General features: G+C 44.2%; 2 protein-coding genes and 1 pseudogene across 3 annotated transcripts; 1 reads left to right on the top strand and 2 right to left on the bottom strand.

Moving 5' to 3' along the window:
- Positions 1–417: 417 nt before the first annotated feature.
- Positions 418–7,688, bottom strand: LOC125534263 (subtilisin-like protease 4 pseudogene; annotated as a pseudogene).
- Positions 7,689–8,531: 843 nt separating this feature from the next.
- Positions 8,532–10,763, bottom strand: LOC125534264 (subtilisin-like protease). Its single transcript, XM_048697526.1, has one exon. It carries the CDS (start codon positions 10,761–10,763, stop codon positions 8,532–8,534), a length of 2,232 nt encoding a protein of 743 aa, XP_048553483.1.
- Positions 10,764–11,351: 588 nt separating this feature from the next.
- On the top strand, positions 11,352–15,533 carry LOC125539983 (uncharacterized). 2 transcript variants are annotated; one of them, XM_087545081.1, is made up of 5 exons: positions 11,352–11,444; positions 11,530–11,593; positions 12,950–12,967; positions 14,096–14,189; positions 14,994–15,533. In XM_087545081.1, the coding sequence occupies exons 1-5, from the start codon at positions 11,412–11,414 to the stop codon at positions 15,127–15,129; spliced, it is 345 nt and encodes a 114-aa protein (XP_087401207.1). In that variant the 5' UTR covers positions 11,352–11,411; the 3' UTR covers positions 15,130–15,533. The 2 variants fall into 2 exon arrangements, 1 of the variants encoding a protein (XP_087401207.1); XR_015617546.1 differs by lacking the exons at positions 11,352–11,444; positions 11,530–11,593; positions 14,096–14,189 and having other exon boundaries at positions 11,625–12,967.
- Positions 15,534–17,145: the final 1,612 nt, after the last annotated feature.

Below are 17,145 nucleotides of genomic sequence, written 5' to 3' on the forward strand. Positions count from 1 at the left end.
GTTGCCGTGCAAATATGCAGAAGGATGGTCTACCTTTTTGGGACTTGGTTTTGTGAATCGATGTGTTATCTTGAGCAAATATCTTACCATTTGTACAATGTTATAATATGAACTTTTACTATTGATATATCATACTATATGTTGAATGTGTCAATACATATATACTTGCGGCAACTTCTAACTGAAATTTATTTTTCACCTACAAAAATATATAGATTCTTCGTCCATGTTTTCATGTCGATACCTGATTTACATGTCCATACAGTTGGGCTGTTCGAGCTAACACTGCAAGGCCTTACAGTGCATCAGGGGCATCTAATAAAGTTTTTAGGTTTGTCCCTAGAACTATTATATCTAGACAAGATACTTGCTTACAGAACCATCAGAGCTGAACCTTCTAGGTAATTTTACATAATCAGCGGTTGGGCGCCCACAATCATCCATGATTTGCGTCGAAGCGAGATAAGGTTTACTCATGTTCTTATAGTTTGTTTCTCTTTTCTGTTTTGCTTGGTTGATTTTCAGTTATAGAGAAGAGTTAGAGTTGGATGGAGTATCAAACAATGGAATCAAATCATGCATGGTATTGTAAGTCAACCATATAAGCATAGACATGTTTTCAGTTTTCCAATGTATAGTGGAAGTTATTTAAGTCGTTTGAAATATTAATACAGAGTTTTTCCTATTGATGTTTGCTGTGAACGATGTGAATATATTCCCTTAAAAAAATTCGTGTGAATATATTTGGATGGTTTCATCTTCAAATAAGATCTCTATAGTAGCAACAATTTTGAATAAAAAATACTCCCTCTATAAACAAATATAAGACGTTTTAGATCATTAAAATTATATGTTCACACTTATACCAGTGTGAAAACTGAACAAGGATCAATTTTATTTTAGATAAATGTGCATTTGCATGTGTACGATTACTAGTTTTATTTAAAACAATGCAACATATATCTCAGTTGCAGCATACGTCTCACCTGCGCACTCATCTCATCACTTCAAAAATGGACAAAAGGAAACACGGCTCAACCAGAAAGAAAAATCCGCTGTGGACACTAAAATCAGATTAGAAAATGAAAAGGCCCATAAAAGCAGCAAACACAGCGAAAGTACCTTTCTTCTCCGGAGCTTAAATGAGCTCGGTGAACAATAAAAAAAATCCAATCTTTTTTGAGAAAAAAATTGAAAAAAATTCCAAGTACTTGCAAAAATTCGTCATGGAATCACATTCCTGCAAGGCGTGGCAAGAAAAAAAACAAATTTAGTGCTCCAAAATGCTTTTGAAAGTAGCATTTTTAGAGTACCGACTTTTTTGCCACGTCATCTAGGAACGTGATTTCAAGACGAATTTTTGCAAGTACTTCAAACTTTTGTCAATGTTTCACCCAAAAAATTGGAATTTTTTTAATGTTTTTGATTTTGTTTCGATTTTACTGTTCACCCGAGCTCAACGAGCTCATTTGAGCTCGGGTGCAGAAACTTTGCGTCCCGAACACAGGCCCGTACCAAGAACAAAGACGAAAAAAGCACGAAACAGGCCATCCCCATTTCGGCTGCACAACTCCCGGGCGTTGTTTTCAGCCATCCTGAGCGAATCTCCAGACACTTTGATCCAATGGTTGAAAAAGTGAATGGGACCAAAATAATTCCAAGCCTAATTAGTTTTAGCAAAACCGTTTAAACTTTAACGGCTACTCCCCCCGATTCAAAACACGTGAGCGAATTCGTCTTTTAGTTTGTGTCTCAACGGTTCATTTGAGAATCCAATCAAATCGACCACTACTCAACACTTGCAAACCAACTAATTTGAAAGAATACCGAGCTTAAGGAACAGGGCCAGTAAGCTAACCATATTTTGCTAGATTGTGCACATTAGATATGCGCCCAATATGAATGTAGAAGGAAACAGTTTCAGGTGTTTGATTCAGGAGTGCGTTCTACATGAAAAAGGGGAAGGAAATCCAAACTCATGTAGTGGTAGGGATGAGGAATCTTTGGCTTGAAAGAATTTTTGGGGACATAGATCAATTTAAACATTAACGGCTACTTCCTCCTATTCAAAATAAGTGTCGTGGTTTTGGTTCATATTTGAACCAAAATCACGGCATTTATATTGGGCCGGAGGGAGTACATTTTAATTCCAGCTCCTACGTGTCGACAATAGGATTACCCCCGGATTGTTACATAAATTGCCTGATTTTTTTAATTTAGGCTAGTCGATTGATGAGAGAAGGAAGCAAGCGACGCGACGCAGGATTGAGGCCGCCAATAGTGGCGCCGGGGCAAACGCTCATTTTTTTGAGTTTTTGGTTTAACAGTTGTGAACATTCAAATTTAAATTATATCCCTTAAGTGCCCGAAAATGTACTTAATGATTTGAATATAGCAAACGAATCCTGAAAAGGCCAAAACAATTCATGGAACATGTGATGATGTATGTTGAGTGTAAAAAATCTCAAGCTCAAATGATGAAGCAATCCACACTTCACCTTCAAATCCGACGTGTTCCTTCTCAAACCATTATTCTTCTCGGAGATTGTTCAGTTTTCAAGCAGTGTACTTCACACATTTTCATAAATCTTCTTAATTTTTTACCACAACCTATAGGGATCATATAACAACACCATGCCAACTTTCATGTTTTTCAGACTTCGTCTGCATTTTTCGGAGTTAAAAAACAAGTGACCTCCACGTTCAAATTCTTTTTTTCTTTTCTTGGACAAAGTCTAAAGATAGACTCAATAACACAAATAGGATTTTTTTTAAACCTAATTATGTCAACTTTTCAATATACTTGTAATTCAAATTTGAATTATATATACTAAATGCCTAAAATGCACTTGATGACTTAAATATAGTGAACGAATTGCCAAATGTGCCATATTTTGACATTAAACATATGATGGTGTATATTGAGTGGAAAAAGTTTCAGGGTCAAAAGATGAAGCAATTGACCCTTCACTTTTAAACCCAACTTGTTCCTTCTCAAAATCATGATTCTTTGTGGGAGATGGTTCGTTTTCAAAACATATGTCACAAACTTCTCAAAACCTTCTAACTTTTTAAAGAACCTATAGGGTTCATATAGTGGCGCCATGACAAGTTTCATGTTTTTGTTACTTTGTTTGCGTTTTTGGAATAAAATACAATAAGCTCCATGGTCGAGGTCGATTTTGGCATCCTCATGCTTGGAATTTTCGTTTCTTATATAAGGCCTAAGCATAGTCACAAGAACACAAATAGGATTTTTAATCCATTTTTGCCAACTTTTTCATGCACTTGCACTTCAAATTTAAATTATATCCTTAAATGTCTACAAATGCACTTAACGGCTTTTATCCAAAACATCCCTTATTTTTTCCACATGGAACATATATTACGTACATTGTGTTACTAATGAAAGTTTTTGGCATTCTTTGGGAACGTTTTGCTATTTGTTTAAGACATGAATTGCATTTCTAGCCATTTATCAAATAATATTCAATTTTGAACAACATGTACATAAAATGATCTATAAATTCAAGGAAAATCAATATTTTAGGTAGTTATATATATATATTAGTAGCTTCCTTCGTAAAATAAACTTAAAAATGTACTCACATGCACTTTATTGCTTTTAAATTATTTGCCGAGTGTCTTATAAAAATAACACTCGGTAAATACCCTGCTTTTGGTGTTAAACACATAGGATTCTTTAATCTTGATTGTAATTTTTCTTCTTGGCTGATATTCCTTTGTTTTGTTGTCTTTTTAATTTTGTCAGATCAGTGTTTACATGGCTTATACTATGACCTGTATGATATAAATGATACGCATATTAGCATGTAAAAAAAGTTCCTATTTCAAGTATTGACCTCAAAGAATTTTTGGGGACATAGATCAATTTAAACATTGACGGCTACTTCCTCTGATTCAAAATAAGTGTCGTGGTTTTGGTCGTATTTGAACCAAAATCACGGCATTTATTTTGGATCGGAGGGAGTACATTTTAATTCCTGCTCCCGCGTGTCTGACGCTAAGCAACAACTGACGTTGCAGAAGACGATGTTAGTTATCCAGTAGACCGGGCTCTATTCTGCGGCAAAGGTGACCGAGATGGGGATCCTCACGGTGTGCTTCTCCGACACCCACAGTAGGGCGCCCTGCACCGCCGTGGCGCTGCTGTTGGTCGCCCACACGAATATTTGTAACTTCTGCACTTGGTCCGCCTCGGTGAACAATAGGGAGCTCGGGAAAACGCCGACGCTCACAGGGCTGTCCGCCGGCATGTCGACCTGATGGTGGTACGTGGCTGGCACCTCTCCGACGTTCTTCACAGTGCGGTCTACCTCAATAACAAACGTCGGGCTCCATGTCTGTGGGAACCTCAGCGAGATCGATGGGTAGTTTAGCTGGTACTCTCGGATCACCTTGACGGCCGAGCAGTCCACCGCCCGGCGCGCGATCACCGAGACTTGCTGGTTCGTATACATGCCGCATAGGTAGCCGATGTAGTCTTCGGCGGCGGCATCGAAGACCAGGCCGGGGTCCACGGCCTTCTCCGGATTGACATGGCCGGCCCCCACGGCGAAGAGGTCGGCGGTCTTGTGCTGCTCGTCGAGTATCAGCGTGCCGGAGCGGTCGGTGACGTCGGCGGTGGTCATGATGGCGGACTTGATCGCAGCCGGCGACCAGTCGGGGTGCTTGCTCTTGATCAGGGCGGCGACACCAGCAAGGTGCGGCGTCGACATGGACGTGCCGGAGAGAATGTTGAAGGTCGGCCTGAGGTCAATCGACGGTGGGCCGACATGGAACGGCCACGCCGCGATCACGTTCACGCCCGGGCCCGTGATGTCAGGCTTGAGAATGCCGGGGCTGTGGACGCTGGGGCCACGGGAGGAGAAGTAGGTGATGACCGGCGCCGGCGACGTGCCGAGGACCGTGCCTCTGAAGGAGATATTGGCCGTCGGGTTCGGCGTTGACTTGATGTAGTTCTTGATCTCCACTCCAGCAGCATAGCTGACTCGCGAGGCCGGCAGGACGTGCGCGACCGGGGACGTGATGTAACCCTGGGAAAACTCGTTGGCCAGAATCATGCCTGCGCCTCCGGCTCTCAGCACCTCGGCTCCCTTCTCCACCGGCAGGACGTTGCCGCTGTCGCATAACACTATCTTGTTCCTGACGTCAAAGCCGTCCAGCGAGCCGTTGCCGCAGAACTGGGCGGAGGGCGTTGAGTTCGCACCGGGGTAGAACAACGGGGCAGCCACCGAGTTGTCGGGCTGGTAGAGCGACTCGCCGTCGAACGAGAGGTTTTCTCCAAGGATAACCTTGGCGATGATCAAACGGTCCATGGTGCTCGCCGCGACGGTGAGCATCCATGGCGCCTCATTCAATATTGTGGAGTTTCTCGGGCCGGCGTTGCCAGCCGCCATACTGACGAAGATCCCCTTCTCCGCTGCGGCGAACGTGCCGACGGCGACGCTATCATTGTAGAAAGGCCGCTGAGGAAAGCCGAGAGATATGGATATAACGTCGCAGCCGTCGGACACGGCGGCGTCGATGCCAGCGAGTACATCTACAACGGCACAGGCACCGCTCGCGTCGCAAACCTTGTACATGGCGACGTGCGCGCGGGGCGCGATACCGGACGCGGTGCCGTTGCCCTGCCCAAGCACCTGAGCACCCGGCACGGCTGATCCTGCGGCGGTGCTAGATGTGTGCGTGCCGTGCCCATTCCCGTCGATCGGCGACACGGGGGCGGCGCCAGGAGCACTGGGGTTGCCGCTGGTGATGAAGGTCCGAGCACCGATCAGTTTGTGCCCGTTGCACACGGAGCCGTTGAAGTCGCACCTCCCCTTCCACTTGGCCGGCGGCGGCATCATGCCGAAGCCGCTGAAGGAGGGGTGGTCGGGGAAGACACCGGTGTCAAGCACCCCGATGATGACGCCTTCGCCGGAGCCGACGGACAAGTTCCTCACACCCAGCGTCGTGTCCAGCCCGAGGAACTGCGACGTGTGCGTCGTCTGCACGTGGTAGATCACGTTCGGCACCGCGGCGACAAACCCGGGCATGGCGGAGACGGTTTTGAGCTCCCGCCGCGTCAGCTGCGCCGCAAAGCCGCTCGCGACGTGGTGGTAGGAGTGCAGGAGACGGCCATGCTCGGGGAGGAAGGACTGGTGCCACGCCTTCAGGTCGTCAATGGTGGCGAACGGGCGGTTCTCCTGGGGCTGCACGTGGACGACGTACGTGCCGAGCTCGTCTCCGGCGGTGACAATGGCGAGGAGGAGGAAGGCGAGAAGGGAGAAAAGCAAGGACAGCTTGAAGCTTTCCATGACTAATGTACGTGGTCTGGCATGTCCAGTGCGTGTGCGTGCATGGTCCTTATACACGCCGGGCCCCTTTCTTGTTCTATCTGGAGGTATTGTTGTGGTCGAGAGTTTGAGACAAAGGAGCTTTGGAGCTGGGACATGGTGATGGATGATTGGGTACACTGCTTGGGAATTCACGTTCCGCGGCATGCAAAGACAAACCGATCGAGGGTGTCATGGACACTCAAACGTATCATTTGAAACAAAAAACGATTAAATACGGCTGGCCGGCTGAAAACTGGGCCGGTCGCACGCGCGTGCGACACGCGGCAAGCAATCGATCAGTCCGCCACTTCCTCCTCCTTTCTTGCGGGGCTAGCACCGCGCTCGCTTATTTTCTCTACTTTTAAAGATTGCAGTTGATGGTCGTCTATTTTGTGGATGTGCCGTGATTCCTTCTTGAACACGTAGTCGAGGAGTCATTTTTTTTTTTGGTTTGTTGTCGTCTTGTACTAACATAAGGTTACCTGGGTCAGTGACTATCAAGTGGAGTTATTGTTGTGAGGATCAACTATTTAAGTATATAGTATACGCGCTGTTGTACCATATTAAAATATTTTTCTAAATTGTATGGTGTTATGAAGCAAGTTCTTGACTTGCAATACATGGAAACCAAGCATGGTAAAAGATCAATATATTTGTTTTAGTGTGATTTGCTTGACCTTGGAAGTAAGAGCACCACGAGGGTGCAATCGGATGGGTTCTTTAAAAGCATAAATATGTCTGCCTTTTGGTACAAGGACCAATTGATGGTTGCAGCCAAAGCTAGAACAAGTTTTTTACTTGGAGGACACAAATTTGGTAATCCATGGAAGGTGGTTCTGCCTATCAACTAGAGACATTGATATGATGTTCCAAAAAAATACTATAGTGCAGATGAAGGAGCTCTGAAACCCTATTAACATGACGATGTTTTTTCATAAGATTTTATTCTTGTTGAAGGAGCAGATGAAGATGACGAAGATGATGATTTCCAAAATGTTGAGCTTAATAATGAAGACAGGGTTAGTGTTTCTTCTAAAATTGTTGAAGAGCTACATCATCTAGAAGCCAATAACAATGAAGTCATCTATAACAGCGACGATGAATGACATGATGTTGAGGACTTAAATCCAAATAATTACGATAGTGTTCTTGATTAATAGTTGTATTCTTAACATATTGCTTAGCTTGTTGATGGCGTTGTTGTAATGTTGTATTAGGTTTAACTGATCACAAATGTTTCTGCAATTGGTTTCTCTGATAGTGCTCTCGGTTATTTCCAAAAGTTGTCCAGATAATTTCTAAAAGCGTTCCCATACATTTTCATAGCTTTTCACATAAATCACCTGATAAAAAATTGCAAGAGAGGATGCAAAATTACACATCTACCTATGACTGATAGCACAACTAAATCTCTTCTATCCCCGCTCTTAAGGCCTGCTTGACATTTAAATTCACTACCTTTCTCTCTTCTTTCAAACAAGCTATATGTTTGTTCTTGTACATTAGTGATTTCTATAGCATCAATTTTGCATTAGCGAGCCTGTGGATCACTAGCATTGCTCTCCCTTTCCATTCTTCACCGACTCACTTTAAAAATCCACATGTCTTATACCCCTATGAGGGGACAAAATGGACAATATGTCGCATACCAAGTGAACAAATTGCTCGAAAAAATTGAATTCATTCTAAAGCTCTTCTGAGCAGATCAGAAACCTATAGCCGACATCAAATCCATCCATGCAAACTCTATCAACCGGGTTACGTAGGTGCCCACGGGACTCCTTTTGCTCTATCCCATAGAACTCAAAATTCTGCTCAGACAGCGGAATACCCCCATTCGAACTTGGAGAGGATTTTAGTGTCCTGACATTAATTCTAGGTACAATCAAGGTCATATGCTAGCTAATGTGAGCTGATTGAACAATAGTTGCTTCTCAATTGATTTGATTTGACATTTGAGATCTGGCTATAGCCAGGCAATGCCACGGCCGAACAAACACAGAGTGGAACACAAATAGAGTAGTCAAGACCCTCGATCGGAACCTCAGATTGGCAAATGCCATGGCTGGCATACAAATCAACTCAAACATGTACCCTTACATTTTTATTCCCAACCCATATTACTGAAGCCTGTCGATGGAACGTAGTTAAAAAAACAAAAGGAAAGTAGTCAAGTGGATCGAGGAAGCTCTAGTGCTGTGAGGGGAACATGGCCGAGACGGGGCTCCTCACGGTGTGGGTCTCTGACACCCACCGGATCGCGCCCTGCACCGCCGTTGTGGTGGCATTGAGCGGAAACACGAGCACCGTGAATTTCTGCTCCGGCGTCGCGTGGCTGAACCAGAGCACGCTCGGAGTAACGGTGACGTTCACGAAGCTGCTCGCCGGCATGTCGACGTGGGCCTGGTACATCGCCGCCTCCGCCTGTCCGACGTACTTCACCGTGCGCTCCACTATCACTGGAGCCAACGGGTACCAGTCCGGCACGAACGACACCGAGATCGACGGGTAGTTCAGCATGCTTTGTGGGATCTTCTGGACGGTCGAGCAGTTGACTGACTGGCGCGCGATCACCGAGACCTGCTGGTCCGTGTACATGCCACAGAGGAAGCCGATATAGTCGCCGGTGGCAGTGTCGTAGACCAGACCGGGGTCCACGGCCTTGTCCGGATTGACATGGCCGGCGCCCATGGCGAAGAAGTCGGCGGGCTTGTGCTGCTGGTTGACGATTGGCGTGCCGGAGCGGTCGGTGACGTAGGCGGTTGTCATGATGGCGGACTTGATCGCGGCCGGCGACCAGTCAGGGTGCTTGCTCTTGATCAGCGCGGCGATACCAGCAAGGTGCGGCGTCGACATGGACGTGCCAGAGATGATGTTGAAGGTCGGTGCGGTTGACACGTTAAACCATGTCGGCGGGCCTACCTTGAACGGCCACGCGGCGAGCACGCTGACGCCAGGGCCAGTGATGTCCGGCTTGAGGATGTCCATGTTCTGGGTGCTAGGGCCACGGGAGGAGAAGGAGGTAATCGCCGGCGCCGGCGACGTGCCGAGGACCGTGCCTCTGAAGGAGATCTTGGCCGTACAGTTGGGCGTGGACTTGATGTAGTTCTTGATCTCCACTCCGGCGGCGTAGCTGACGTGCGACGCCGGCAGGACGTGCGCATCGGCGAGCAAGCTGTAGCCGTCGATGAACTCATTGGTGAGAATCATGCCGGCGCCTCCGGCTCTTAGCACCTCGATGCCCTTGTCAACCCTCCCAACATCGCCGCCACGCTCGCAGAGCACTATCTTGTTCTTGACGTCGAAGCCGTCCAGCGAGCCGTTGCCGCAGAACTGGGCCAAGGGCGTTGAGCTCGCGCCGGCGTACACCAACGGGGCCTCCACGGAGTCGGGCTGGTAGACCGACTCGCCGTCGAAGGAGAGGCCATCTCCGAGGATCACTTGGGCGCTGATCAAACGGTCCATGGTGCTCGCGGCGACGGTGAGCATCCATGGCGCATCATTGGACAGCGTGGTGTAGTTCGGGCCGGAGTTGCCGGCCGCCATACTGACGAAGATGCCCTTCTCCGCCGCGGCGAACGTGCCGACAGCGATGCTGTCGTGGTAGAAGGGCACCGACTCTCCGCCGAGTGACATGGATATGACGTCGCAGCCGTCGGACACGGCGGCGTCGATGCCGGCGAGGATGTCCACGCTGGCGCATCCGTCCTCGCTGCAAACCTTGTACATGGCGAGGTGCGCACGGGGCGCCATCCCGGACGCGGTGCCATTGGCCTGGCCAAGCACCTGAGCGCCCGGCACGACGGCTCCGGCCGCGGTGCTTGACGTGTGCGTGCCGTGCCCTTCCTCGTCGGTCGGAGGCCCGCCGGAAGAGCTACCCTCACTGATAAAACTCCGGGCACCGATGAGCTTGTTGTTACACGCGGAGGCGTTGAAGTCGCACCTGCCCTTCCACTTGGCGGGCGGCGGCGGCATCCCTTTGCCGCTGAACGAGGGGTGGTTGGGGAAGACGCCGGTGTCGAGCACCCCGATGATGACGCCATCGCCGGACCCGACGGACGGGTTCCTATAGCCTAGAGCCGTGTTCAACCCGAGGAACCGCGGGGTGTGCGTGGTCCGCAGGCGGTAGATCACGTCCGGCACCGCGGCGACGAACCCGGGCATGGCGGAGACGGCGTCGAGCTCCCGCCGCGTCAGCCGCGCCGCGAAGCCGCTCGCGACGTGGTGGTAGGAGTGGACGAGACGGTCATTGTCGGGGAGGAAGGACTGGTGCCACTCCTTCCGGTCGCTGGGTGTGCCGAACACGTGGTTCTCCTTGGGCTGAACGTGGACGACGTACGTGTTGAGCTCTTCGATTTCCCCGGCGGCGACAAGGGCGAACAATAGGAAGGGGAGAAGCGAGAAAAGCTCTAGGCTCCCCATGGCTAATTACCTGCTCTGCTACGTTCCCAGTATGTGTGCGTGCATGGCCTTTATAAATGCTGGCTCTCGTTCTTGTTCTAGCTGGAGGCCGGCATTGTTGTCGTCGAGGCATGGATCGGGGCTAGGTTTGGAGCTGTGCTGCCGACACGTCGATCGGGAGATGTTTGCGAGGAGGACTTGCTTGGGAATTGCCGCTCCGCGGCGTGCACTAGGCAAACTGGCCAAGGATGGGAGTTAGCTATTAGGCTATAAGAGTGTGATGCAATGGTCCTCGTCACGTCCTTGGCGATCCAACATCAAGTTAGCTACATTCAAGTCAGCTGACTTTTTAGTTTTGGTTCAGTCGAATTACTAGTCATTGGATTTTGCTTTGAGATTTGTGCCTTATTTTTCTTTTTCCTGTGTTAGCTGGTCCAGCTGGGCTGCGTCGAAATCGACTGACGCTTTGTTGTGGTTCAGTCGATTCTGTGTTCGGGCTCGTTCTGCTTTCGGGTGCCCGTTTTCTGATGGTTCGGCTCCCGTTAACAGGCTGCCAGCCCAGCCCGTTGCTGTGGATACCGAGCGTCGGCCGTTCTTGTCTCTTATCTCCTCGCTTCTAGTATCCTGTCAGTCACTTTCCCCTCTCAGTTTCAGTCTCTCTTCTCCTCCATGTGTCGTCTCCTCTTCCTATGCAGAGCTAGGGTTCGTCGAGTTCGTCCTCTCCTCTTCCTATCTAGTTCTGCTTTAGTTTCTGAAGAGACTAAGATCTTGCTGTTAAAATTTGCAGGATTTGCATCTCGACGTTTTTCTTGGTTTAGGAGATCTCCTTTGGTGCTTTTGCTCTTTTCCAGGTATATTTTTTTGTCTTGAATCTTCTTTCTGAGTAGTTTTTGGTCAGGGTTTCTTGTTTAGCATGCTATCTTGTGTAGCATGCTTTCTCTATTGATTCTGTTTTCTTCAGATCTGTTCCAATGTCTGCCAGGTTAGGGTTCTTTTGTTGTTGGGGTAGTACAAGTAGATCTTTATGGTTCTTGTCTATCATGTTTCAGTTAGGGTATCTGTTTTCTTCAGATTTGATCTACTGATTAGGGTTTCTACAGATATGTGTTTATGGTGGTAGTACGAGTAGTATGGTTAGGGTTCTTTGTTTATCATGCTTAGATTAGGATTTTCGTTGTGTTTATATTTTGCTCTGACCGTTGGCATGTTAAGTTTACTTTTGAGATTTGATCTGATTTTTATTTAGTAAGGTTTTTTTTTCGTTAATCTTAGATATGTATGTCTTGAAAGGTCAAATCCTTTTTATTTATATTGTTAATCTAATGCTATTCATAGGTCGTGTCACTATTGGCCGTATTTGATTTCGTGAGTTTTTGCATGCAGTGTGTGTATGCTCTATGTTATGTCAAATCCTTAAAAGTTTTTTAACTATCTTTTTGTTCTTATATTTTTATTATGCTGATGTTTTTATTTTTAGTTCCTGTATTTGTAATATTTCTGTACATAGCTTTTTTAGTATACTGGTGCTTGTAGTTTTTGGTCCCTGCACTTATAATATGCTTGTTCCTAGCTGGTATAGCATGGCTGTATTTGTATTTGTATTTTTGTAAAGCAATTTGCTTGTATTGGATTTCTGCAAATTTTAAAGGGCGCATGTGTAGTTTAGGTAGATTTAAACTGTCCTGATAACCTCTAAACAAAAGAAATAACATAATCTTTCAAAAATGAATAAATGCCGGTGATCTTTTTCTTTTTGATATTCTGTGTGCATATTTTAATCTAAGTAGAATACAGTTAAGTGATTTGCCTAATCTTGCATGATTACTCTTTGCTTTTGAGCAACTTACGCAAATTTAGGTCCATGATCATGCAATATCTTCAATTTATATTCATGAATTTGGTTCGTTGTATTATTTACATCTTCACTTCTTTGAAGATATCTACCTAGAGTTGGAATTCAGTTTTTGAGTTTTCTTTTTTTTATGTCCAATTTATCCTATGTTTTAATTAGAATGTATTTTTTTTGTGTTCTATAGTTCATCTAGGTTCTCTGGGTTTTTTATCCCCTGTTGGGTAATTAGATAATTTTTCCTTTTTATTTAAGTTTTATTTTTTATTTTCTGTATGTATGGTTTGCCCGTGCGCCGTGCCTGCCGTTCGAGCCACCTGGAGGATTTCCTCAAGTGTTTGATGTTGTCCTTGACGAGGATTGCTTCATGCGGATGGTGAGTTGTATCAATCATTTCTTTATAGCTATATTTTCTTTGTAGACATCAATATATCCGTATATGTTTACTTAGTTTCTACATTTCTTTTGTATAATCATGGCTAATACGGAACTTGTTGAATTAAGGGTTCGTTCCCCATTCTTTGACTAGGTTGTCTTTGTTTGTAGTTATATTAATCATTTATTTTATAGATTGTGTTAAGGGCAATTTTCTTGTATTGGATTTGTGCAATTTGTAAAAAGGATTTTTATAGGTCATTAAGGATTTATGTTGTGTTTACATTAGAAGTTTTCTTTGTCAGAAAATAAAAAACATACTTTCTTTAGTTTACTTGTGTACAAGTTTTATCTGTATAAATTAGAGCTACCCATGTTTCCCTTTTGAAATACACTGATGTAAACACAACATCATGAAGTTTTAGTTCTGGTAGTTTTTGGTGAATTAACTTGTTTTAATCAGCTTGAAACTGTACTAATTTTTCCATAGTTCATCCTATGATTTCTTCTTTTTTGGTTAACTACCTTTGTGGATGTGTATTTGTAAAAAATATGTATGTGCAAGTTTTATCTGTATATTAATGTTTTTTTCTAACCATGATGTTTTGGCTAGTATATCTAGTATGTCTAGAAATATTTAAAGATAGCAGTACCATTTGTTATTTTTTGCAGTTATTCTTTGTGTGCAAGTTTCATGTAAGACTAGTATAATATAATTTTTTATTACACTAGCTTGATATTGTTCTTAAATTTTCATAGTCTACCTATCTGTTTTTTATATGTTAATTATGTTTTTGAATTGATAACTACAACATTTATTTTGTTAACTTATTATAAGAGCCTAAGTATGCATGTAGTGTACATTTATATCTCCCCAATGTTTTTGCTGCTACAAGTTTAGTTCTCCCTACTTGCAAATTTTACGGAGGTGTTGTGCCTTAGCCGTTTTCAATCAGTTTGTAATTGAACTAGGGGGGTAGATGCTACGTTTAACTTTTCTAATTACGTAGACATGCTATTTGTACTATATTTTTTTTCATATGTTGCTCTTAACCAACAATTGCAAGTTTAGATTTATGTATATGCAAGTTTAGTTCGTATGAAGAAATTTTTTAATCTCTGATTTTAGGGTGGTTTTCTTCTCTACTTGTAGTTCGACAACTTGTATTACAAACAGGCGCAACTTTACTTCTTATGATTAAATTTTCAATTTCTGCCTTTAGGTGGGTGTTCTGCCTTTCTTGTAGTTCAACATTTTTTTGTACAAGTACAAACATGTTATTTTTTAGTGTAGTATGAATTTGTATTGTTCAATTCTTTGAATTTCTGACAGCAAATGTACATTCAAGTGTTCTCGCTATTTTTTTCTATTTCTGGTTACATCATTTTTTGCTGGGCACTAAAGAGACAGGATATAACTTTTCTAATTATGTGTTGTTGAACAACTACAACAAGTTTAGTTCTCCCTACTTGCAAATTTTACCGAGGTGTTCTGCCTTAGCTGTTTTCAAACATTTTGTAATTGAACTAGGGGGGTAGATGTTACGTTTAACTTTTCTAATTATGTACACATGCTATTTGCACTATTTTTTTTATATGTTGCTCTTGACCAACAATTGCAAGTTCAAATTTATGTATATGCAAGTTTAGTTCATATGAAGAAATTTTTTAAATTCTGATTTTAGGGTGGTGTTCTGCTCTACTTATAGCTCAACAACTTGTATTACAAACAGGCGCAATTTTACTTCTTATGATTAAACTTTCAATTTCTGCCTTTAGGTGGGTGTTCTGCCTTTCTTGTAGTTCAACATCTTTTAGTACAAGTACAAACATGTTATTTTTTAGTCATAAGTTATAGTATGAATTTGTATTGTTCAATTGTCTGAATTTCTAACAGCAAATGTGTATTCTGGTGTTGTCACTATCTTTTTCTAGTTCCAGTTTCATCATTTTTTGCTGGGCAGTAAAGAGACAGAATATAACTTTTCTAATTATTTGTTGTTGTTGAACAACTACTACAAGTTTAGTTCTCCCTACAAGAACTTTGGGCAATCGGAGGAGAAGAACATAGCATGGAAGAAATGTAGAGGATGGAGATCTATCGAGACACCAGAGGGTGGCAGTATCCGAGTTTTGTTCATGCGTCCATGGTGGCGCTGGTGATGGGGGAAGGAGGGGCAAGGAAGAAGACCTAGTTATATGTCCGTGAGCTGGATCCAGATCTCTGAAGGTAGTGGGTTTGGTTTCTTAGCAGGGTCAGGCCCGTTTAATTTTGGGTTGTATAGATGGCAAAACATCAAAAGGGGTTTCAGCGCTGGATCAGTGATGTTTTTTACCTTTTGGGCTGATTCGACTGACGCTTAGTTCAGGTCAGTCAATTTTCTTTTGCTTTCCATCATTCTGCTCTTCTTTAGGAATCGACTGACACAATTGTAGAGTCAGTCGATTGACTTGTAGCCGCTCCCATCCAACATATATACTTCACGGCCAAAAAGAAGGCATGCAGTTAAACTTGATATGAAAGTCTTCTTTTCGTTTAAGGTGAAGTAAGACAAAGTTCATGGGCTTGTATTACCCTTATCGGGATTGTTAAATCTCAATCGACTGAGACTAACTATACCCATGAGATCTTGTGGAGATCCGTGTAAACAAATTTTAATTCTTTTTCTTTCTTCTCTATTATGTGTTCTGTCACTTGATTGAGACTTTGTTAAGTCTCAATCGACTAAGATCTAGCCACACTCTATCTTTATATCGTAACAAATTAGTAGTTGATGGTGATGCGATCCGGCACGTGCCCCCTTTCCCTTTGTGATGTGATTGCATGTGAATGTCAAAAAGGAATGGATATAGTTTTTTCTCGCTTTTGGCATAGCACGCCGTACTTTGGGAGGCCCACACGACGGACTATTAGCTGAGTGGTAGAGCGCACCCTTGATAACCGCGTCATTGTGCCTTTGTGAGGGATCTCAGTCATATCGATAGTTCAATGTGCTCAAAAGTGCCCGACATCAAGATGTGTTTCAGCTCGCGCACATTGGAATGACGTACTCTTCCAGTTTGAACCAAAGTTGGCATCTCCAAGGGTGTGGGCCAAATTCAGTACCTAATTGTCCACGTCATACTCTGCTTGTCTGGCGCCCCCTACTTCTCCCTTGCTTGCATGATCCTTTTTTTTCAAACGAAATTTTTCGCTTCAACATTGATTTTCCATATAAGTAATTTAAAGATAAGTATTAGGATGCAAAAATAATTCAAAGATTAATATCACAATTCAAACATAATTTCCAAACTATATAGTTCAAACTTAAATTTAATTTAATTCATCCCAATGTAGAACCCTTGAAGTTGATGACATGCTCCTCTTCCTTCTCAGTTTCATCAAGCCCACTCATCATCACCACCGGTTCGTCGTCCGGATTGTTTTTTGATGACAAAGATTCAATAAGTCACTATAGAATTATCATCATCTGAATCCATCGTGTTTCCATGCAAATGAACAACAAATTTGTCGAAAATGACATATGCTATGTTCAGTGATTTCACCAAACACTTGGTGTCCAAGGTGTTCGGCATAGACATCATTGGTTAAGGGGCGCACCTAAGAAGAGAGGAGGGGGAGTTGGGAGACAGATTCCTCGTTCAAAGGGATTGCAATGGTGGAGGCGAGGTGGGATGCCTCCGGATGGACAATGCTGGTGATGTGAACTGACGGTGGCCACGAGATCGAGGGGACGGAGGTGGGGCGACTAGGGATTGACTCAACATGGTGGAGTGGATGGAAGGGCAAGCATAGTGACGAGGTGGAGAGGCGGGAGGACCCTAATAGCCCGGACAACAATCATGGGAGCGGTGCCAGGGTAGTAGGGTGTGGGGGAGGAGGATGTGAGTGGGGAGGAAGGGGTTCGATTGGGTTCTGGGTAGTGCCGGATCCAGGAATTAAATGAATGGTGTGCACACTCCAAAAAAATTATCTAATCAAAGTGGCATACAATATGTGGCAAAAGAATTGAAATATTAGCTAAATTCAAGTCTCGCAACATTCTAGTTTAGGATATTCCAAATGTGCTCAACTACAATACAAATATGTTTACATGAAAGATACAAAAGAAGAAAATTACAATACTAGGAAGACTACGCTTCTGCATTGCCATGAAAGCCTCACCTATGTTATCTTCA

Source organism: Triticum urartu, chromosome 2A (assembly GCF_056163025.1).
Source record: "Triticum urartu cultivar PI428250 chromosome 2A, HENAU_Tu73, whole genome shotgun sequence".
NCBI classification, from domain to species: Eukaryota; Viridiplantae; Streptophyta; class Magnoliopsida; order Poales; family Poaceae; genus Triticum; species Triticum urartu.